The sequence below is a fragment of the Plecotus auritus genome (genome assembly GCF_963455305.1).
Source record: "Plecotus auritus genome assembly, chromosome: 7".
NCBI lineage: Eukaryota > Metazoa > Chordata > Mammalia > Chiroptera > Vespertilionidae > Plecotus > Plecotus auritus.
Window position 1 is genome coordinate 132,146,869 of NC_137774.1, and position 21,270 is coordinate 132,168,138.

Sequence of the window (21,270 nt, forward strand, 5' to 3'; positions counted from 1 at the left end):
ATTCGTAATGGCCAAAAAGTAGAAACAACCAAATGTCTATCAACTGATGAAGGGGTAAACCAACCGTGGTATATCCATACAATGGAATATCATTTAGCCACAAAAAGGAATGAAGTACATACATACTACAACATGAACGAAACTTAGAAACATTATGCTACGTGAAAGTCACAAAAAGTCACGGGTTATATGATTCCATTTATATAACAGGTAAATCCATAGAGGATAGATTAATAGTTGCCAGGGAATGGAGGGAAATAAAAATGGGGAGTGACTAATAGGTACAGGGTTTCTTTTGGGGGGTGATGAAAATGTTCTGAAATAAGATAGTGGTTATGTCTGCACAATATTATGAATATATTAAAAACCACTAAATTGTACTTTAAAAGTGTGAACTTTATGGTATATAAATTATATATCAATCTGAAAAGCATTTTTTAAATATTCTACATCATGTTACCAACAATTTTCTTCTCAAAACACCTTTAAAGGGAGGAATGCATTCTAAATTTTTTTTTTAAATGCACTCAGCACCATTTTGCAGTCCCTCTCCCTCCTCAGATATTTTACACACAGCATTTGATAATGTTGATGCCAACATCACTGTTTTTCTTCTTCCTCAGGCTTTTAGTGAAAATAGGTCACTGTGATTGTGACCTGAAGGGTTTTTATTAGTTTGCCCCTAAGTTCTACAGTCATGCTTAAAATAAATAAGAGGGGAAGAAGAGAGCTGGTTAATGTACCTACACACAAGGACACAGAAAAGCTCTACCCTCTCAGCAGTAGCTTTAAAACATGGGTGGGAACAAGGTAGCAAGTGGTCAGATGAACAGGCAAAATTTCAGATACACACTGAGAAAATGTGTGATACTGTTCCCATTTGGATCCTCCATATCATTATAGATTTCTGCTTCCTTCCTAGGTTCCTCTGTCACTATGATTTAGTCATATCAAGGAAGAAGCAAAAGATAGCCAATCCACAAACAGAATGCAGATTTCCAAAAAACAAAGTTCCTATAAATTAAAAATTTTATGTGAACATAAACATATGGAAAGAGAGCCCTAACCAAGTGAAGAGCATCTAATTCTTGCCTTGGTAGAGTTTGCTTCCATGGGCTTTGGCCCCAAACTCAAGGGGGTCTGTGCCATGAACAACAGTCAAAAAGGCCTGGATTGACCAAGGCTCAAAGAATGGTAAAGAGGTTTGGCTAATTACATAATAGTCTTATGACAAGCCAGGGAAGTCTGGTTTGTCACCTTTATTTCCCAGAACCATCTAAGACCCATAATTGACCAGTAGCCTGAAATCAGTCTCATGGTCTACCATCCATCAGGGCAAATCAGACAACAGCCTGGCCCAGGCTGGCGGGCCTTGGAGCTGATGGCAGTCTGACAGCTTCCAGCACTTGGCTGAGGCCATAAAGGAAATGATGGTTTGGAGCCATGCACACTCCTCTATCTTTTGCTAAACTGCCCTACTTGAAGCACAAGTACTGAAGCCAAAGCCATGTCTTTACATTTCACTTCAGTTACTTGAGTAGAATCTGGTTTCATAATTGTATATTTCCCCCTTCCAACTTGAAATAATTGGCTTGAGGAGAAAAAAGGGAACATTTCAAAAACAACTGTTATTTGGCTATCTTTATTTGAGCAATGGGGAAAATGAAGAGAGAAAAGATTTTTATCTTCTGTTCTGATGGTTTTCCCTCCAATTAGAGGACATTTGGCATGTTCTAAAATGAATGAATGGGTAATACTTTCTAATTTTCATAACTACAGAAAATATACTGGTTTCTGCCACTAGCAATAATGATGAGGGTCCCATGCAGCTATGCCTTGTTTTTAGATGAAATACTGTTCTTCATAAGCTTAGCCCAAAAATTGTGGTGTCCCAGATGAGGCTATTTGATACACACTTGTGGTAAGGTATCAGAATCTGGGAACATCTTGGTAAAATAAAATTCTGAAATTCTTGTTTTAAACTGAGATTCTTCAACTGGCACTCAGCGAGAACAGGCCTGTTGATTCACATCACTCCACACAAAGTGCAATGTAATAATGGGTCACATAAATATTGGTGAAACTACTGGCATATACTCTAACCATTTATTTTTCCACTACGGGGTCCAATAGTGATACTAATTGCACCTAAATAATTTTCATATCTGAGATAGTAAGGCAAACAAAAGACCCAGAAGCTAGAAATCAGCTCTCACTTCTTATTTCCGAGTCCCTTTCTGACTCTCACCTCCAGGCTGGCGATAGCGCAGGTGCCGAGGCGTTGAGGGCGACCTGCCAGGTGAAAGTTCCGTGGCGTCCACCGCAGGGGAGCTCTGCACTGCTGCTCGCTCCACGGGGGCAGACTCTAGGACTGCTGCTTTAAAACATCGTGAATTTTAACAAGCAGGCTGTACATTCAGAAGCTTCTTGTCAGTATCATGCATAGAAACACAAAAGTTTGTTATGGATAATAAGCACTAGCCTACATTTTTAGAGGGGTTTCATCTGAAATTGACTCCTTCCTCCTGGCAGCCTACTTGATGACACTAAATCTAAATGTACATCTTCCCCACCCATGTCTTGCTGACCCTGCTGAGCCTGACTGACTCCAGGTAGCCCCATCTGTCCAACACAATGGCAGATGTTTAAAACAACAGGGGATGGGGAGCCGGTCTCCTGCCCTCCGGAATGTTTCTGCCTACTTCGAGTGGGGAAAGAGGAACTTTTCCAGAGTGTAAATCAGTCTGGGATCAAAATTGGGACTTCATGAGTTCTTGGCTAGGGCTGCCCCTTTAAGCCAACTGAAGTTTGCATCTCTACCAATGTGGCTCCTGAGGACTCCTAAGGCTCTAGAGCTGTGCTGTGCAAACTGGTAGCACTAGCCAAATATGGTCACGTAGACCTGAATTAAAATTAAAGTTAATTTAATATTTCTGGTCCTCAGTGGCACTAGCCACATTTCAAGTGCTCAGTAGCCACATGTGGCCAGTGGCTGCACTCCTGGACAGCATAGACAGAGAGCATTTCCATCCTCCCAGAAGTTCTATTGGAGAGCCCAGACCTAGAGCTACAGATCAGCAGGAGGCAAGAGGAGAGTTTTACAATGAACAGTTGGGAGGTTTTGAGATAATTTGAGCCTCTTCACTGCAGCTAACATACCATGAATAAAAGACACATCATTCTAGGGTCACACCTAGGCTATTACTGATGCTTCCATCTGGCTTATTAGTCAGGTAAAACTATAACATTGTGTGAGTTCTTTCAAAGAAATACACTACATACATTTCATAAATTTCTAACAATTCTTTTGTTTATTTTTCCTTGGGCTTTTATTAACCAATAAAAGCTGTGTCACCTCCACTGATTTTACATGACCCCTGCTAGCAGAAATACTCTCAACAACTCCCTTTGCCATTCCATTCAAGATTTCGTCTATAAATTTTACAAAACTCCCAGTGACTTTATACAAAGCCATTTTCACACTTGCATGCGATTTACTCCCTTAGAAATATGGCCACAATTTTGCCTTTTTGAAACACACAAAGACCAGGGGAGGGAAATGGTTAGCATCTTTCCTTGAATGACATAATTACAGCAAAGCTGGCAATGATGCAAGATGCAGACCAAAAAAATCAGTGCTTAGCTGTTAGTTTTATTATTTTCTAAATAACTCCCTCAAAATTCAGTAACGGAAGGCATCTGCTCTGCAAGAACAAGCAGAATATCAAATACATGTCCTTGTTCTGATCCAACCATTCATTCCTCTGAGGCAAGTGAGAAAATCATTTAGTCAGCAATTACATTGAACCCAAAAAACTTCCCAGTAAGAGAGCTGGACAGGCCCCGAATATCCATGGAAAGAACAGGAAAGCTAAGAATAACAGTGTCAGCAGATCGACACCTATAAAGAGAAGAAACCATGCCAGCATGGTGGGGGCAAAGAAGCATTTCCTTCTGGCCTGTTCACTTTTAATCAAGTTCCATGCAAACAGCTTTGTCTACAGGACAAGTGGGAGAGCTGGTTCCAAACAAATGCTAAAATTGGGAGCACATTCAGCCCATAGGCAGACAATTTTCAAACCAAGAACACGGAAACAGACACCAGTGATGAAGGCCCTTCAGTGAACAGACACCAGTGATGAAGGCCCTTCAGTGATGCTCAGGGAAGGTTGCACAGCCAAGGCCCAAGTGAATGCTGACTGGGCGAGGGACCCCATTCAGTGAGCCCCTGCCCTGGGGCTCTCTTTTCTTGCCGGCCATTGCTTTGATCTTTATTGAGACTCCACCCTTGGATGGAGTCTGGATGTGAGTTAGGCTGATATTTGTGCTTTTTAGAAGAATGTAGGGTAAAAGAAGGTGGGACTGCCTGCTAGCAAGAAAGGAGAGCATGAATGAATGCTGGGTTAGTCCGGAACAGATCGAAGGACTGGGTTAGGGGAAAAATAAATGGCATTAGTTTTCCCCTCACAAGTTCACAGTTTCACTCATTTTTAGAGATATTTCCTATCTCTCTTATTTCCCTTCTTGTCATTTGAAGTTCTCTTCGTAGGAATTATGGCAAGGCCGGCATTATAACTGCAATGACAATAAAACTGGACAAAGGTCACTAGAATTTTTCAAAGAGCGCACCCTGAAACTGTATAGCTGGACAGCAGTGAGAGAGACCCCTGCCTCAGTATTGACCTAATCGGGGGAGCTGGTATTATGCAATGAGGCTGTGTAGTGCTGTATCCTGAAGTAAAAAGCAGAAAATATATAACTGTTGGCACAGGATTCTTATTCAAGTTTGCCAACTGTTTTAAGTGTTAACATTATGCAAAGCACAAGCAAACATCTTTCAAATTAAAGGCAGATCAGCGTCTCCCTTTTCTTTGCCAACTGGAATTTTCAAGACTAAACAGTGGAGTTAGCACAGCAGCACTCTTGACTTCTACAGCCGTTGCACGCACACGTGAACACATGCGCACACCCACACTCACACACACCCACACACCCTCAACTTCAGCTATTTCTGTAATGTGAGAGAGAACCGAATAATTTTGCACACACCTACTCTGCGCTTGTCCGGCTGACGCTGAAATAATGTGTTTCATCCCTGACTTTCCTAGAACTATTTATGACCCAAATGAACCCTTTTCCAATGCAAAGTAAAATTAAAACTAAGTCTGTAATTCCTTTGTTTCAGCATTCAGAAAAACGACAAAGAGCCCCCTCACTCCCAGTATTACTTCTAAGCTTCCTACTCACAGTGTTTTCTTGATAAGGACCCACAGGATAAATTGTTCTCAAGTCTCAGTAGAAAAAAAAGGATGTGCCCGCACACCAATCTATCTTAGGTTTCAGTAGGAATCATGTAACTGATTACATTCAGAACCAAAATCAGGGCAACTCTGGGAACTGCAGCGGAACACACAGTATTCATTTGTTCACTAACCATACACTTAGCCTCCCGCAATTCTTTTTTCATTGCCTGATTTCCTCGTCTATTTTATTTTTTTATTTTTTTAGCTCTTGAAGGCAATCTTTTTTTAATGTGTGGATTATTGCTACATAGTTGTTTAATTGTTTTGCTGACATGAATTCTCTGTACACTTATTCATATACATTTTAGTAAAGGCAAATTTTCAGAGAAAAGATAACATAAAATGAGTGAGTAGCTTCTAGATCCCTTCCTATGATAAGGAGTGAACGAGAAGCTCCTTGGAGAAATGACATTTGCTAAACCTGTGTTGTCCAAAACAGTGACTATTTAAAGTTAAATTAATTAAAATCCAATAGAAGTATCAATTAAGTTGCTGTGTTACACTAGCAACTTTAAAAAAAAATCTTTATTGTTATTTTATTTTTAATCTAGTTGTATCACATGCCTGTTTTAACGGCCACCTTAAATATTTTTAAGAACAAAATGGGAAGTAAATACATTAAAAGTCACCAGAAGACAGCTACAGAAACAGGGGTGGGGGGTGCAGGGGGGTATGGGAATAAAGATGCATAGAAGTGGCCAAGAACGAAGTGCTTAAGGAAAGTGCTTGGGGACAGTCATGGTAAAAGTGAGAGAGAAGGGGGTGAGTGAGTGGGTGGGCAGGGGCACCGACACCTCTGGAGGGAAGGCTGGCCATGAGCCTCGCCCAGACACAATCCTGAACTTCCCCATCATCCTAGTGACAGGAGCTCTGCATTTAGCCAGGATCTGGCACATCATAGTGGCATTTCTAACCCATGAACCATGTGGATAAACTAACCCTCGACAATCTAATTGCAAATCATTTGTTTTGAGGAAATCCAGTGAAGAATGGAGGCCTTAAGCCCTCAACTTCAGCTATTTCTGTAATGTGAGAGAGAACCGAATAATTTTACCACACCGTTATTCATGGCTCTCCCCATCGAAGGGCCCTGGTCATAAATGATCAATGCTGCCACCTGACAAGCTCTCTAGTCACTACTAGCTGTGTCCACAATGATCCCACCTATGTCCAGCATCTGCATTGATAAGTCTTTGCAGCCTTTGCTAGTGTCCTTCCCCAAGAGCTTGATCTAGTTATTTAGTTATTTCTCATTTATCTTGGTTTCCCTGAGTCTAACTTGCTCCAGAGAAAAAACTACTGATTCCTACTAGTGATCATACCTCTCTCCATCCTAGAGTCAGCTGAACAGGCTTTATGATATGGCATTGGGCCATCACCATAAACTCTGGCCTTGGGCTTTGAAAACTAGGACTAGGGAACTTGGTGACTAATGCAAAAAAATAAATCTGTGTATAACAAATTAAAGCAGCAATTTTCAACTTTTTTCATCTCATGTCACACAAAGTAATTACTAAAATTCTGCGGTACACCAAAAAATATATTTTTAGCTGATCTGACAAAAAAGTTATAAATCTGATTCATTCACAGCAGTCAGCTATTGTTGTGATGGCTGTTGTTATTTTTTATTTGATAATCTAAGGAGGAAAAGGTCAGTGCCCCTGACTAAATAGTCAGGTATTGCACGTTTTAAAAATTCTTGTGGCACACCCGTTGAAAATCACTGAGTTAAAGTAAAAGAATTAATCATGGTGGGCAATGGGCAGCTTAATTGAGGACCTCTAGAACTATGACACATATTAGACTGAAATGCAGAATGAAATAGGTTTTTCTTTTGCTTCTCTATTAAAGAAAAATGAATATTGATATATTAGGCCCTAGGCCAATTAAAAAAAAAACCCTGGGAAATTATAAAAAAGAGAAAAAAATTCTCAGCACACACCCATTAGGATGGAAACTATCAAAAGAACAGAAAATAATGAGTGTTGGCAAGGATGCAAAGAAATTGGAACTCTGTGCACCATTGGTAGGAATGTAAAATGGTGCAGCCGCTATGGGAAATACATGGACGTTCCTCAAAAAAATTAAAAATTGAATCACTATATGATCCAGCAATCTCATTTTTGGGTAGATGTCCAAAAGAACTGAAGGCAGGATCTCAAAGATGTATTTACCTCCCCTATTCACTGCAGCATTATTCACTATAAGCAAAAGATGGAAGCAACCCAAATGTCTGTCAGAGGAAGAATAGGTAAAGAAAAGATAAAATGTATGTGTCTATACTAATAAAAGGGTAATATGCTAATTAGACCAGGAGACTTTCCAGACATCCTTCTGGACAAAGCTATGGTGGCGGGGCCGAGGCAGAGGTGGTTAGGGGTGATCAGGCCAGGAGGGGAGGGCAGTTGGGGGTGATTAGGCCAGCGGCGGCAGAGGAGCAGTTAGGGATGAGCAGGACAGCGGGGGGGGGGCATTTGGGGGTGAGCAGGCCAGTGGGGGGGGAGCAGTTGGGGATGAGCAGGACAGCAGGGGGGGCATTTGGGGGTGAGCAGGCTGGCGGGGCGGGGGGAGTTGGGGGTGATCAGGCCAGCAGGGGGTGGCAATTGGAGGTGATCAGGCCAGTGGGGGGGGGAGAAGTTGGGGGTGATCAGGCTGGCAGGGGGTGGTAGTTGGGGGCAAGCAGGCCAGCAGGAGGGGGGCAGTTGGGGGCGAGCAGGCCAGCAGGTGGGGTGGTTAGGGGTGATCAGGCCAGAAGGGGGGGCAGCTCGGGGTGATCAGGTCAGCAGGCAGAGTGGTTAGGGGTGATTAGGCAGGCAGACAGGTGAGCAGTTAGGAGCCAGCGGTCCCTGATTGCGAGAAAGATTGCACAAATTTTGTGCACCAGGCCACTAGTATAAATATATAAATGTGTGTGTGTGTGTGTGTGTGTGTGAATATATATATATATATATATATATATATATATATATATATATATACTATTACTTTAACTCTCTCTATATATATATTGGAATGTTATTCATCCTTAAAATAAAGGGAACTTCTGGCACATGCTGCAACATGGATGAACCTTGAGACATGATGCTAAATTAAATAAGCCAGCCACAAAAAGACAAATACTGTATGATTCCATTTGCATAAGGTATCTAAAGTAGTTAAGCTCTAAAAACACAAAGCAGATGGTGGTTCTCAGGGGCTGGGGGAAGAGAGAAATGGAGCACTGTTCAATGGGCATGGAGTTTCAGTTTTGCAAGAGGAAGAAGTTCTGGAGATTAGTTGCAGAACAGCATGACTATACTTCATGATACTGAATTATACACTTAAAAATGGTTTAGATGGCCTTGACTGGTGTGGCTCAGTGGATAGAGCGTCGGCCTGCGGACTGAAGGGTCCCAGGTTCGATTCCGGTCAAGGGCATGTACCTTGGTTGCGGGCACATCCCTAGTGGGAGGTGTGCAGGAGGCAGCTGAATCGATGTTTCTCTCTCATCGATGTTTCTAGTTCTCTGTCCCTCTCCTTTCCTCTCTGTAAAAAAATCAATAAAATACATTTAAAAAAATGGTTTAGATGGTAAAGAAGAACAAGAAGAACAAAAAGGAGAAGAATGATTTTTTAGGAGAGTTTTTTTTTTTAAGTTTCCTCAATACTAGAAAGCCCTAAAAGACTAGCGACAGGGTCTGCTCTGCAGGTCTGCAAATAGCATCAGAATTGGACAAAAGCTGTCCCTTCTGGCCTGGCCGGTGTGGCTCAGTGATTGAGCATTGACCTATGAACTAGGAGGTTACAGTTCCATTCCCAGTCAGGGCACATGCCTGGGTTGTGGGCTCAATCCCTGGTTGGGGGCATGCAGGAAACAGCCAATCGATGATTCTGTCTCATCATTGATGTTTCTAACTCTCCCTCTACCTTCCTCTCTAAAATCAAACTATATATAGAAAAGCCTAAGTAACCTTTATGATCAGTCGACCAAACGACCAGTCGACCGGTCACTATGACGCGTACGGACCACCAGGGGGCAAACACTCAATGCAGGAGCTGTCCCCTGGTGGTCAATGAGCTCCCACAGCCAACCTCCTGTGGCCAGCCAATCTCCCACAGTCCCTCTCCCTGGCCAGATGGCCCCGATCGACCCTGATTGCTGGCCAGGCTGAGGGACCCCACCCATGCATGAATTCGTGCACCAAGCCTCTAGTCCTATATAATAATAGAGGAATATGCAAATTGCCCAGGATGCTGTAACATCACAACCACTCAGCAGGCAGCATGCACAGCAGGCATGGGTAGGCGAGGCCTTGCAGCACTGGGGACAGGGGTGGGGCCGCAGTGGGGGTTAGGTAGGCGCACACAGAGGGGGGGCCTTTGCCGCGGGCCTGGCCCGAGGGTGGGGTGGCAGCAGAGGCCTCCAACTCCATGCGCCTGTGCCGGGGGTTAGGCAGGCACATGCAGAGGGAGGCCTCCGCTGCGGCCTGGCCCGGGGTTCGCAGGTCTCCCCCAGCTCTGGCCTACCTCTTTGGGGCAATCCATCGAGGAACCTCGGATGGGTGGGTGGGGCCTACCTCTTTGGGGCAATGGATCGTGGGGGTCCCACACTGTGACAGGGCACAGGCCAGGCTGGGGGATCCCCTTCCCCCTCAAGTGCACAAAGATTCGTGCAAGAATGGCCTTCCTTCCCCTGGCTGCCAGCACCACTTTTGCTCTGGCCAGAGTCGCCTTTCCTCCTGGAGTGGCTGGGGTGGTGCGGAATGCCTGCGTCCCACCCTGCCCCCTCGGTGCCTGTGTATGCAAATTAACCCGCCATCTTTGTTGGGTTAATTTGCATACTCACTTCTGATTGGCTGGTGGGCATCACGAAGGTATGGTCAATTAGCATGTTACTCTTTTATTAGTGTAGAAAAGCTGTCCCTTCAGAAGCAATGATGTCTCCTGCCCTCAAAAATGGCTTTCACCACTTGGATTTAACAATAGCCCTTTGCTCATATGTTCACCCATCTCCAACCCATTTATCCATTCTTCTGGCTCATGTTAGTGACATGTCCTGATTCTACTCAACCAGACATGATCTCCTGTGCTTTTCAGCCTCCAGAGCACTCTGTCTACACCTCCTGTACTACATGCCCTCCCAGTCATGTGTCTATCTTCTCCACATAACTGGAGTGTAAGGAGCCAGGGCACCATCTTATTTACCATCATGCACACTAGGGCACAACAACCGGCACAGAGAAGGCAAAGCAATGACTCTTGAACACTCCTGCCATGTTCCAATTCCAGCCCCAGAGGCAATCAAACCACAGCCTCAGAGCCACAAATGTCAGACACTGACATGCTTATTCCTGAAGCTCTTCGAATTCAAAATAACACGAGAATCTAGACTTATCTTCAGATTTCTGCTTCTCTATTTACTGCAATCCAATAAAAGAGTGGAAAGCACTCCCCACATTCTGGGAAACTCCTGTAGTTCTCAGGGCACCCTGCCACAGAGGGAAGGCTGAGAAAGCCTCCCTAAGTCATTCTATTTTTGGAGGTGCCCAGGCACAGGTGCTGGATCAAACCCCAGGGGCACTTGTCAGCTTGTGTTCTGCCTTATTATTCCTGAGAAGAATCCATCATGATTCTGCTGAAAATTGTTGTTCTAATGACTTTTTAATTATCTTCCTCCTTTCTTCCTCCTTAGTTACTAACTTGTCAACTTAATTAAAGAATTTCTTGTTTAAATGGTGCTACTTTTGATGATAACAACCACTCCAGTTAAAATTCCATTAAGTACTTCACTTGGGAAGCTTATATTAATGAATGGAGCTAGAAAGTACAGAGAAGCTTCAAGCAGATAGAAAAGCAGGGGTCTCTGCTTCTATCTGGGAGATCCTCCTTGAAATTTGGACACTTTGTCTGATTAATTGCCCGATTTTTATTTTGTTATCAGTAAGTAAAGCAGTTATTATACAGCGAAATAAATAAATAAATAAAGCTGTTTGCTAATTTGGCTGTGAAACCTTTTTTTATTTACATTACAGAACTACTGGATTATGGAAGCAACAAGGGTCACCTCCTCCAACCCCTATCTACATTGTACCAAGCTGAGGCAGGTAAGGCGATATGCCATAGGACCCTCAAACAGGTCACTGAGAGTTTTGCTTGATTCATTCATTTAACGAAAATTTACTACCTGCCAGGCACTGGCCAAGGCACTGGGTGTACAGAGTGAACAAGATAGATAAGGTTGCTAATCTCATGGAGCTTATATGGGGGAAGACTGTCCAGGCACAGGGAAGAACAGGTGCAAAGGCCCTGAGGCAGCAATGACTGAGATGTTTCTGAGACACAAAAAGGGAGTCAATGTGACTACAGCCTAGTAGACGAGGGAGCACAGCAGGAGCAGAGGTTGAGAGAGAGATAGTATCCAAGTCTGATGGGGTCTGAAGGCCTTGGCAGGGAGAATGTACTTTAATTAAGTGTGATAGGAAGTCTTTAGAGAATTTAATCAGGAAACAAATAATCTAATCTACCTTTTTATTTCATTTTTTTAAAAACCATTTTAGGTGCCAAGGACAATAAACACTGCCTCAGATTTGATTTTTCTTCTTATATCTCTGCTGTAACATGGAGTGTTGCCTTGGTAACTAAACTGAAGAAACCATCTTAATGCTTCCAGGCTAGATCATCATTTTCAGGGGAGGCAGGAAGCAGTACAGGTGCCTTAAGGCAGACACTGCAGAAGAAGGCTGTAAGGGCCAAGCTCATGGTGAAGGCGCCCCCAACCTAGCTCTATGCAGAGTATCAGGCTAGGTAGGTTCTTTATCCAACCAGTCTTAATCATATTTCATGAAGAACCTTCCAATAATACCATTCAGGTCATGCTATTCTTCCATAGACTGCAGTCAGCTTTTACTATAGAAGGCAGTAAGAGAACTAACCTTGATCTCTTTTCCACAAAAGCTAGAGGGAACTATAGGAATTTTTCCTTCTAACTACTCACTGCATACATTCTACGTTCTATGCAGAAGTAGGAAAGTCGTAAAAAAGGGAACTAGGGTTCCAGAAGGAACAGCGGGGAAGCAGATGGCCAGCAAACACGGGGTGTGGCAGCTGGATAATACCTCTTTGAATACTTCGTTTTAGCTTGTTACACAGATCCACGCGGGGGTTATCTACATGCTCTTCTACAGATCCCGGGCTTTGTTCTGGAGAAGAGAGGCTTCTGCTAAGATCCAAAGGTACTTTACCCGTGTGCGGCGATGGGGATGCAGCAGGGCTGTGGGTGGTGGTGGGACTGCTGGACGCCGAGGTGGTGGTCAGGTCCAAGGCTCCTATCCTTGAATTCAAGGGAGAAGTCAAGGACAGTTTTCTGACCCTCACTGGGGAGGATGTTCTGGACACGGCTCGGGGTGGTGGGGAAGAGAATTTGCGACACAGGCGTGGAGATTTGCCATCAACCAGATGTTCACCTCTGCTGTTCTGGCTGGTGGCGAAAAACAATTCCAGTGACCTGGATATATGAGCAAAAGCTATTAACAGATTGTAGCCAAGTGGAAATTATTCCCCCGACATCATTTAAGAACATGTTCCCGACATTAAAAGGCCACAATATCATTGCACGTCTGTTGCTGGATTTCCTTCATTTCAATGCCGCCTGTATTCCACACGCTTGCCAGAGGAACGCAGACACTTTTTAGGCCATGTCTAATCCCCTGCTACTAAACTGTGGTCCAAAGACAGGTAGCATTGGTGTCTCCTGGCAGCTTTTAGAAATGCAGACTCAGGCTCCACTCCAGACCTGCAATCAGAGCCTGCAGTTTCGCAACATATTAAAGTTTGTGCATATTCAAGTTTGAAAAACACAACTGTAAAAAAAAAAAAAAATAGAAAAGCCTCAAATAATGGAGTTAGCTTCCAAGTAATCACAGAGCAAGCAAAGGCCACTTGAGGACTTTAGGATTCTCGCATTCTTCCCTCGAGACCTATCTGAGACCTCTACTCACCCCCTTCTACTGTTCGAAGGCAAGACCGTACCCTCAGAGCAGCTCTGCAGAGCTAGGCTGCTTCACCTGCGGGACACCCAGGAACCAGGAGGCCACACTTTCATGAGAGGCAAACCCCAGGCCTACCTGACGGGGATGGAGGTAAAAGGCCTCTTGTATATGTCGGAAAGCTTCGCCAGCACCTGGGCTGCCGTTGTGAAAATACGATAGGTGTGCAGAAAGGTGTTGAGGAAATCGATACTGAGAAACCGCAAGTCCGTCAGCCGCTCCAAGAGGCGCTCCACGCTGGCATAACGGATCTGGGGCACTTTGCAGGAGTTGAGTGTTTTACTGAAGCAAATGTCAATGTCATCTTTATGAAGACGGGCATCAGACCTGCGCACAAAGCAGGAACATGAGAACAAACCCAGGACACGTGCCTCTCGACCACAGAGTATTTATGCGCTGGTAAACACACACTTGGGTACTGGCCTCCCACCACATTTGCTAAAAGATGTTGACATGACACATTACATAAAACAAGGCAGGGTTATAAAAACATCAACTATGCCACTATAATTTAGGAAGGTCAGAACTGATTGTGGAGAAGTTAATAATCATTCATTCATATTGTGGATTCCTTCTGTAGGGGAGGAAAAATAATTTCCCTCTGCCCTTCTGAGTTCTTGGCTGAGACCCCAGTAATAATGGACAGATTAGCAAGAGAAAAACAAACAGTTTTATTAACATGGATACATGGGAATTACCCAGGAAGAAATGAGCAACTCCCCGAGGTGGCTTAGATTCAGGATTAAACACCATCTTAACAGGGAAAGGGGAGGAGGAATGGCGGTCACTTAAAGAAGAGTAAATGATTTGGGGGGAAGATGAATGGGTCTCTAGAAGAATAGATGGAAGATAAAATAGTGTGTGACAGTGTGTCTGGGAGTGGTATTGACGTCTAGTCTCCTCGCCTGTGATAAGGGTGAATCCTCTCTGCTTGATGAAACTCCCTGGGAAGGGATTTATGACAATTAAGTACCTTCTGGAGGATCTGTCTTTAGGCAGATAAAGAGAGTTTAGAGAAAGCCTCTTCTGGCATTAGCTGTTTTTCAAGTTTCTATTGCTCAAAATAATCAATATAACAAAGTGGCATATTTTGAGGTGGCATAATCTGCTACCCTTCCCTTCTCTCTCTAGTTCAATCATGTTAAGAATGAGGCCAACAGCCCTATTTAGGATGGGCTTTGCTTATGCCCTTAAATCAGAATATCAAAAATGCCCTTAAAAACTAATGGATGGTATTCTCCCCAAGAGGGGTTAGGGGAGGGGAAGAGACAGATATCACTGCTATTTCTGTGGTTATTTTTTTTTCTCACTTCTAATTTAGTGCATTTGTGCTTCCCCTTATTTCTTGACTAGACTGACTAATCTATATATATAAAAGCCTAAGTGATCGAACAACTGGTTGCTATGACGCACACTGACCACCTAGAAGCAGATGCACGAATTCGTGCACCGGGCCTCTAGTAGATGATAACATAAGGAATTTTTCCCTCTAGAACTGGCTCTTTACCAATTCTACTATTTTTCTATATTTTAATTTATTAATGTCTGTTCTTATCTTATTTCCTTCCTACACTTTCCTTACAGTTTATTTTGTCATTCTTTCTTTAACATCTTGAACTGAACACTTTGTTCACTCCATTCATTCTGGATTATTAATGCATTTAAGGCTATCCATTTTATGAGTACAGTTTAATCTATAAGTTGTGTAAAAGGCTTTCTATTCAATATTTTGCAGTATTAAAAATGTCTTCATATTTTTTAAAGTAAAATGGGCAAAGGGGGTCAATTGTGTGGTGATGGGTAGTAACTAGACTTATGGTGCATCATTTTGTAGTGTATACAAATATTAAATTGTAACGTATACCTGAGACTAATACAATGTTATGTACCAATTTTACCTCAGTAAGAAAGGCAATGGGTGAAACATAGGCTGTGAACCCTTGCAGAGGTTGCTGCGAGGCTCCGCTCCTTCTCATTCTATGAAACCTCCCTCTGGTTGCTCCTCAACCTGACTGGACTGATCCACTGGGAGCCTGTGGAGAGCAGACTGAGGAGAGGACTCACAGCAGCCCTCGGGACCCTCTGCCTCGCTCAGAGCCCTCAGCCAGTGGTGTGCATTTGCAAAAAGGGCAAAAGAGGCCCTCGGAGAAGCAAAGTTGATAAGAGGAAAATCTTCGAAGCAGAGGTTGAATCCGAGTAAGGCTCAGAGAAATGCCCATCTTTGCCAGGACTGCCCTGAGCTTTCACATTCCCTTCTGAGATCCTTTGTTCCCTTTCCTTGCAGCATCTCAGAGCAGGCGGTCAATGAGCCCTGGGTTTCACCACTTGATTAAAAGATATGCTACAGGGCCAGTGATGTTCAATGAGGTAATTGCTTGCTAAGAATCAGTTGGCTTGTTGTGTGCCCTTAATTATCCCTTTCAGCACTTCGAGGGGTTTCAAATTATATATTTATTTTCTTTGGGATAAAAAGGAATCAATAGCTTTCTTAGCTTGCTCTTGGAAACTTCCCACCCCAAAGTAAGCTCAGTGCAGGTGGAAGGATTTCCTTTGCAGGCCTGAAATGGCATTTTAAATGAGCCGCTCAGCCCTGTCCAGGAATGGAATAAGGGTGGGCTGCTAGTTTTAGTCTCATTACTGATCTTGAAAATGCACAAGCACATCTTTGGGGATTCTTGAAAACTGCATGGCTCTTTTTTCCACTCACTATGTGACCCTCAACCAACTATACTTTTCTGGTTCTTCATTTTCTCACTTGTGAAAAAGACCTTAGAAACTTTTATGAATCAGTCTGTCTACTAGTAAAGATGCCTGACTGAGGTAATCACTTTTTCTCCCACCATTTTCCACCAAAGAACTCTATTTTCCAGGAAAGTTGAGGTTAACTATTATTAAAGGAAAGCAAACCTCAACTTATATATATAAAATGTAAAATACCACTTAAAGGGATATTTTCACCTAATAAATGTCATGATTTTGCATTTTAATCATATTTGAGATTTGTATCTTTTTAAAAAATATGTTTCTATTGATTTTTTTTAGAGATAGAGGAAGGGTGAAGGATAGAGAAATAGAAACATTGATGAGAGAGAAACATCATTGATCGGCTGCCTCCTGCACGCCCTCCACAGGGGATCGAGCCTGAAACCCAGACATGTGCCCTCAGCAAGAATCTTGGTTCCTGGGTCGATGCTCAACTGCTGAGCTACACTGGCTGGGCAGATTTGCATCGTTTGACTATAATTACCTTAATCAAAACACTAGGAGGATAAAATACATTGTAGCCAACATGAAATTAAAATAAAACTGACTAATTACACCACTGTCCTTCAAAATTGTAATCACATTCATTTTAAGTAAAGAAAAGAAATTAAATATTATGAAATTATTTAATTTTCTTTTATTACACCGAACAAGGTCTTTATTTCCTAAGGGACTACCAAGAATGATATAATGTTGTTACTTAAGCCTTTTATGATAATAACTCCTTTTTGGTAAACACTTAAAATCTTAAAACATCAAACTCATATCACCTATTATAATTAGGAAGTTTTCAAAGGAAGTGAGTGCCTGCAAAGTGATGTCATGTCAGTAATAAGACACAATTAAGATAGGATAACTTTTTTAACTCTGAAAAATGTCACCCCTCCCCCCCACATGGTGTACTGCCAAGGAGATGCACAGGGAGGCCAGAATACAGGATTTAGGGTAAAAGAGGGCCGTGGAGGAGACTATCATAAGGAATAGAAATTATAAAATCATCCCCCTTTTCTGATTGAGGAGAACCAGGCTCAATGAGGCAGGGGAAATAGAAGAAAGAAATATATGAAATACATGAAGCTGCTTTGGGTATAATTCTGTTATAGTGTGATGGCATCAAAATATGTGTGACTCTATCAGAATATCCTTACAGCTCAAGATACCGGTTTCTGTCCTTACAGGAGAACGGTTCCTACTCGTTCAAGTGTCACCTCTGTACCCAAAGGCAGGAAAGTCTTGATCTGTATGGGAGGTAGCTACACAAACAAGCTTGGACGTGGACGCTGGTCAAACTACCTTCATAGGGGACAGAAGATGCATTTGGGTACCAGCCATAACTGGTCAGGCGCAACACTGAAGTTTTATCTGTATTAATTTTTTAAAGTCAACAAAATATGTAAATAGTGGGTATGCAACTGCTCTGGGGTTGAAGCTACCAAGTCCAATTTATATATTCTCATTCTAAAGCAGTTTGGACTTTCATGACTGTCTAACCTTCAAGAGAGTACTTTTTAAACAAATAACAGTAGTAGATATTATATTGTGAAATGCAAAAATAAGAATCCCATGAGTAGAAAATTAATAATAAAATTCTAACCCAATAATGTGAATTATAAAACTAAGTCATAATTTGGACCTTTTGACTTAACAGTCCATGCTTGGTTTTAATCTTAGCATCACATATTTTTAACTAATCTGGTTCTAAAAAGACTATACTAAACTAGAAACCTAGAAAACTGAACACTAAAGGAATCTTTGCCCTAGAGTTTAAAAATAATCTTACCGCACATATCTTTAAATTTAACTAGTAATTTAAAATACTATCATTCTTTCATCATTTTTTTCTATAGTAATTATGACACTAGTATAATGTACTTGCCTTCATCTAACACAATATTTAATGTTTTAAAATTTTTACCATTAGAATCATGCTAATTATAGCTACTACCTATGAAGAGGAAAGTTAATGTTATTTATTGCCTTGGCAAAAATAGCTCAGACCCCAACAGAGTCCACAAAAAGGGGATAGAAGACAGACATTTTTTAATTTTAAAAATATATAACAACTGCTTTTATAAATACATTTTATTCTTAGAATTTGGAATGAAAATACCCAAAAGAATGAGATTAACAAATTGGTCAGCTACAAAATATTCCCAAATCAATTTCTGAATTTAGAAAGAAAAATGTACATAGAGGTGAAAGCATTAATACAGAGAGCTATGGCACATAGATATAGTTTCTCTTTTTAAGTGACAGTTTCCCTATTGATCACTTGAAATTATAGGATTTACTCTGTTAAGAAAACAGAGAGCAGGCTGGCAGCTCTGGGAAATAGCCTCTAGGACAAATCCGTGTAGAGGCAGTGGGTAGATGGTACCATGGAACAGCCAGATGATTCATATTAGGCGTTTTTAAAACCTAAACATACTTCTATAGCCAAATCGGAGTGATAAAATTCACACCCACTGGGAAGACACCAAAAGCATCTGCCATACCTTGACCCAACCTCTGACCTTGGACACATCTGGCTGTTGCGACTTCTTACACTGAACTTGAAAATCTCAGTAAGTTTTCCTGGGTGAAGGCATATGTCACAGTAGGAAAAACAATGTTTCTATGCTGTGAGTCAATAAACTATACATCTGAAAAACCATTTTGATAGTCTTATTTATATTAGCATGGCATGAATTATCATATTACTGTCAAGAAACATTCACAATATGAAACAGAATGCTACTGAAGCAATATTTTATTCATGGTTTCACATTCTCTACCAATTTGATCTTGATTAAAATGCAAGGGAAAATATTATACCACTTACTTAATCATATGTGGCACAGTGACTTTGGAATTCTCTTCAAACACTATAGTCATTAAACCATTACACCGTATATTGTCCACACACTGAAATTAAAAAATAGACAATTACAACCCACATGAAAACCTAGGCAGATCATATATTCCCAGAATTGTTTATAGCCACAAGACAATTTAGTTTCTCATTTCTCTCTCTCCCTCCCTTCTCTCTCTCTCTCTCTCTCTCACACACACACACACACAAAACACACACACACACAGAGACACGTGCATGCACAGTGGCAGGTAAACATTATACATTGATGAACAGATTCAATGTCTAGATACCAAAACTGTGCACATGGTCAATACCTGAGGGTAGGTATAAGGACTATGTTTTCCTGCAATGTGGTTCCCAAGGTTTCTGACCACACGTCACATTGTCACAGTTCTCTGGCAGGTGCAGCACTTACTGAGAGGTTTAGTACGTTCTCATAGGACCCCCTCTGCTGTATTCATTCTCTGTCCTATGGGTGGTGTGTGGCAGGCAGAGGAGATATAGTGGCTTCCTCAGAATAGATTCATCTTCTCTTTCACTAGTAAGCTCTGTGCCTGCTTCCTGGGTTTTTTTGCCAATAAATTCCCACATTTTACTAGTTTCTATTGGCACCATGTTGGTTTGGTGAGGATGCATGGTGTAATTTCTCCTATTTCTGGCACACATCAAACTCTGTTCATCTTTTTCTCTTTTCTTTCTAAAAGAAACTTTTGCTAATTTTCTCTGCCTTCTTTATTTTATATGTATGCTTTATCAATTAAAAATTTTCTCTTTGCAGTTATTTTGGGTTAGAGATGGTTTATTTTGAATTATACATATTCCCTTTGGGGGATAAGCAGAAAATACAAAAGATTTAAACAATTTTAAAATCAGAAATTACTTCTAGTAACTAAAACACCATGTGGAGCTTTACACTGAGTGGCCAGATTATTATGATCTCTGAACGCATAATAATCTGGCCACTCAGTGTGTGTGTGTGTGTGTGTGTGTGTGTGTGTGTGTGTACACAGACACATTAGAGGCCCGGTGCATGAATTCGTGGATGGGTGGGGTCCGGCCAGCCTGGCCAGGGGGAGGGGACATGGGCAGTTGGCCGGCCTACCTGCTGGTCGAACTCCTGGTCGAGGGGACAATTTGCACACTAGCCTTTTATTATATAGGATATACACTGAGTGGCCAGATTATTATGCGTTCAAGAACATAATAATCTGGCCACTCTATGACTGCAATCAAATGGTGTGGAGAAGCTGATTGCCAAGTGACTTCACATAGATCCTCAACTCAAAGTTCACCCTAAACCCCAACATCCAAAGAAAGAGTGAATATGCGTATAAGAAACTTCAGATCACTGGCATCACTTGACTATTCAGTCTACTTAGTATATCAGCCATATTCACATTTGGTTTTTCCTTTAAAAAAATTGTTTCCTCATGTCTTATGCCATTATTTCAATGACCAGGTACAGAGGATGCCAACTCTGGAAATAAAATGGAATATTTTTAAGTCCTCTTCAATTTACTTCCTTACACTACAGCACCTTGAAAGAATATAGGTCTTTTGTAAAAGCAAAGTGATATAACATGAACTTTCAAAAAGCTTGTACACGTGTGTGTGCACGCACACACGTGAGCACATGTTTTCATTGGAAGGAGTGGTAAATACTCATGATCACATAAGCATGTATTTGGTAGTGTTGGGGAGAAGAGTTTGTGCCTTGAGAAAATGAATTCAATTCGCTCATTCAAAAAATACATGAAAATAAGCGAAGTGTCACTTATCTTTAAGGGCAACGTTGAACCTATGTGAACTACAGTAAACCTTGAAATTACGAGGATAACAAGAGCAGATTCCTGGGCCATGGATACACTAGTTCAGCAGTGATGACGATAAGTAGGCTGGGGCTGGGAATATGTGTGTTCTCAAAAGCCCCAGGTCATTGTGATGCAGCTGGTTCCTGACAGTGACTTCTCCAGCAGGGTTTTTGAGGGGTTTGCTTCAGCCAGTATCTATTCAAAGGTCAGTAGTCTACTATGTCATCATGTTTTTTTACCTTCTTAATACATCTAGGTAGAGGGAAGAAAGGTTAGATTAAGTTTTTCTTTTTTAATCCACCTCTTTGTTAAAATAGAAAATTCCCTATTGATTCCAGAGAAACTATTTTAAGGAAAAAAAAGCATGTCAGCATGCTACAAATTAGTCTAAACAGGTCTATATTTTGACACATCTGCCCAAATCGAGAAGCTCAGAGGTGAATTTTAATTCTGCATTTTAGTTAATACCCATAATTACAGAAAGATGTGTTTAAGACACCATTATTGTATGACAG

The 21,270-nt window shown here is 41.8% G+C and overlaps 1 protein-coding gene across 4 annotated transcripts in view; it reads right to left on the bottom strand.

The window, feature by feature from the left end:
* The window catches only part of RASGRF2 (Ras protein specific guanine nucleotide releasing factor 2), a 188,227-nt gene that overhangs the window by 66,306 nt on the left and 100,651 nt on the right, over positions 1 to 21,270 (bottom strand). For 2 of the 4 annotated variants that reach the window (XM_080679970.1, XM_080679967.1), the window contains exons 13-16: positions 18,912 to 18,994; positions 13,406 to 13,654; positions 12,398 to 12,786; positions 2,249 to 2,374 (exon numbers count right to left, since the gene is read on the bottom strand). In XM_080679970.1, coding sequence (XP_080536096.1) covers positions 2,249 to 2,374; positions 12,398 to 12,786; positions 13,406 to 13,654; positions 18,912 to 18,994 — 847 coding nt within the window. Of the gene's footprint in view, positions 1 to 2,248; positions 2,378 to 12,397; positions 12,787 to 13,405; positions 13,655 to 18,911; positions 18,995 to 21,270 lie in introns of all 4 variants that reach the window. The other 2 variants (XM_080679969.1, XM_080679968.1) reach the window with 2 other exon arrangements.